At 57.9% G+C, this 1,887-nt stretch overlaps 1 protein-coding gene across 1 annotated transcript in view; it reads left to right on the top strand.

The window, feature by feature from the left end:
- Window positions 1-1,462: 1,462 nt before the first annotated feature.
- The window catches only part of MNEG_12484 (pyridoxal (pyridoxine, vitamin B6) phosphatase), a gene marked incomplete at both ends in the record, with an annotated part of 2,992 nt that continues 2,567 nt past the window's right edge, over window positions 1,463-1,887 (top strand). The window contains 2 exons of the mRNA XM_014039045.1: window positions 1,463-1,634; window positions 1,722-1,765. Of these exons, the coding sequence (XP_013894499.1) occupies window positions 1,463-1,634; window positions 1,722-1,765 (216 nt within the window). The remainder of the gene's footprint in view (window positions 1,635-1,721; window positions 1,766-1,887) is intronic.

Below are 1,887 nucleotides of genomic sequence, written 5' to 3'. Positions count from 1 at the left end.
GGGGGGGGCAGCTGCGACAGGCGGGGGGGACACACGTCCATGCAGCAGGCCGCCGAGATGGGCAACTGACATGCATCGGAAGCGCTGGTCTGCCAAGGCTCTGGGGCCCGTGCGCGCTCAAGGACGGCAGCCATGAGTCACAAATGGACCTGGCGCGACGATGGCGCAGCGCGAGCGCACCCCTTTGGTAGTGCGCGACATGCGAAGCGGAACGATGGGCGGCGCCCGGCCCCGCCAACCGCAGTGCTGCTGCACGCCGTGGCACGCGTGGTGATACAGATGCTCGAGAGGCACACGACCAGATCTGCATGGTTGCTCTTGTGAACGTTGCTCGCCGCTGATGTAAGAGACCGTTGCCGAATGTATACACCGGTATTCTGAGTCGCGTAGGATGCCAATCATCACCGTTTTACTTGACACACTCACATTGAGGCTTCAGGACACACGATACCAGATCGGCGCCCGGCAACTCACACGTCACGCACGAACCTGCACCTCATCACCCCGCACGGCAGAGGTCACTTGCATGATAATCTTGGATCGCATAGGCCTCTCTCTGCCCGTATGGGGCAGGAATCAAATGCCGCGGCCAAAGCAAGCGGTAGACAGTCAAGGTGCAGTCAACCCAGCTCGAGCTACGCTGCACACGCTCATTGCGTGTAAGGAAAACACTGTAAATAACGGTGTATGTAATATAAGTGTGTCGAGCACAGCCAGACATGACAGAAGCAGCACCGAAGAGGAATTTGCAATGCAGACACTCTTGAGGAGATCGACTCTGCTGCGATCGCTGTAGTGTGGTTGGAGATTGTGGCTGACAGCCCAACATAATCGACTGCACACGGCAGCCAGAAGCAAGCTTGTCTGTGCACATCCAATCAACTGCCCTTGCACAAGGTGGCTTCAGGTTTGTTTGCATGTTCGTCACATTTGGTTGGTGCCTCCTAGCACTGGAGCACCTGGCAGCTGTTTGCCTTAACAGGCGTGATAAGCAGGCGCAGCCTTCCTGGCCCCTCGATGTAGCCTGATGGCACCCGTTTGCCGAGTCGACTTGAGCAGAGATGCCTACATCTGTGATCACAAGCGCGCTCCTAGTTTGACCGACCAGCGCGTCGGCGTACGGCTCTCAGACGTACGGCACATGCAATGAATTGAACCTGTGAACGGTCTGGGGCCTTTTGCACTTGACACAGGCATTTGAAATGCTCCATCTGCACAACGGTCATCTGAAAGCACTCTGACTCATGCAGACGGGTGACCCTGGCCTGGCAAATGGGCAAGTGTTGTAGGACGAATATCGCAGCGTGACATGATGATATAAGTTAATGAAAGCCGCTCTTGCAGTCGATCACTTGCATCTTCGTACAGTACCATATGCACGATGCTGCCGCGTCTGTGCGGGCAAAATTTGCCATCACATTGCAAAATGAATGCGCTGATTGACAGCTATCCTGCATATCGAATGGCCAGCCGGGTTGCCGCGACGGTAAACGGCGGCGAGGCTGGCGTTGCAGTCTCCGCAGCAGCACCGTCGCAGACGGCGCCTTCTGCGCCGCGCGTTTTTTTAGACCCGCAAAACGACGAGGCAGCGCGGCTGCTGGACGGCATTGACACCCTTATTCTAGACTGCGATGGTGAGAGCAGAGGCTGGATTGATCCTACCAGCTAGCAGGCCAGCTGTGTTCCCCATTCAAACCCTGACAGTGCCATTTGCATTGCAGGCGTGCTCTGGACAGGCAGCAAGACCATAGCAGGGGCGCCCGAGGTGAGGGATTGCAATGCCCCGGGGGTTGTTCTCCGTCCTCCTTGCGCCGCCAGCACTGCAAGCGGACCCCCCAGCTGCTAACAGCAGCCGGCCCGCCCCCACCAGCCCCCCGACCCCCCCCC

Source organism: Monoraphidium neglectum, assembly GCF_000611645.1.
Source record: "Monoraphidium neglectum strain SAG 48.87 unplaced genomic scaffold scaffold03269, whole genome shotgun sequence".
Lineage (NCBI taxonomy): Eukaryota > Viridiplantae > Chlorophyta > Chlorophyceae > Sphaeropleales > Selenastraceae > Monoraphidium > Monoraphidium neglectum.
The sequence above is the reverse complement of the archived record's forward strand: the minus strand, read 5'-3'. Positions and strand labels throughout refer to the sequence as shown.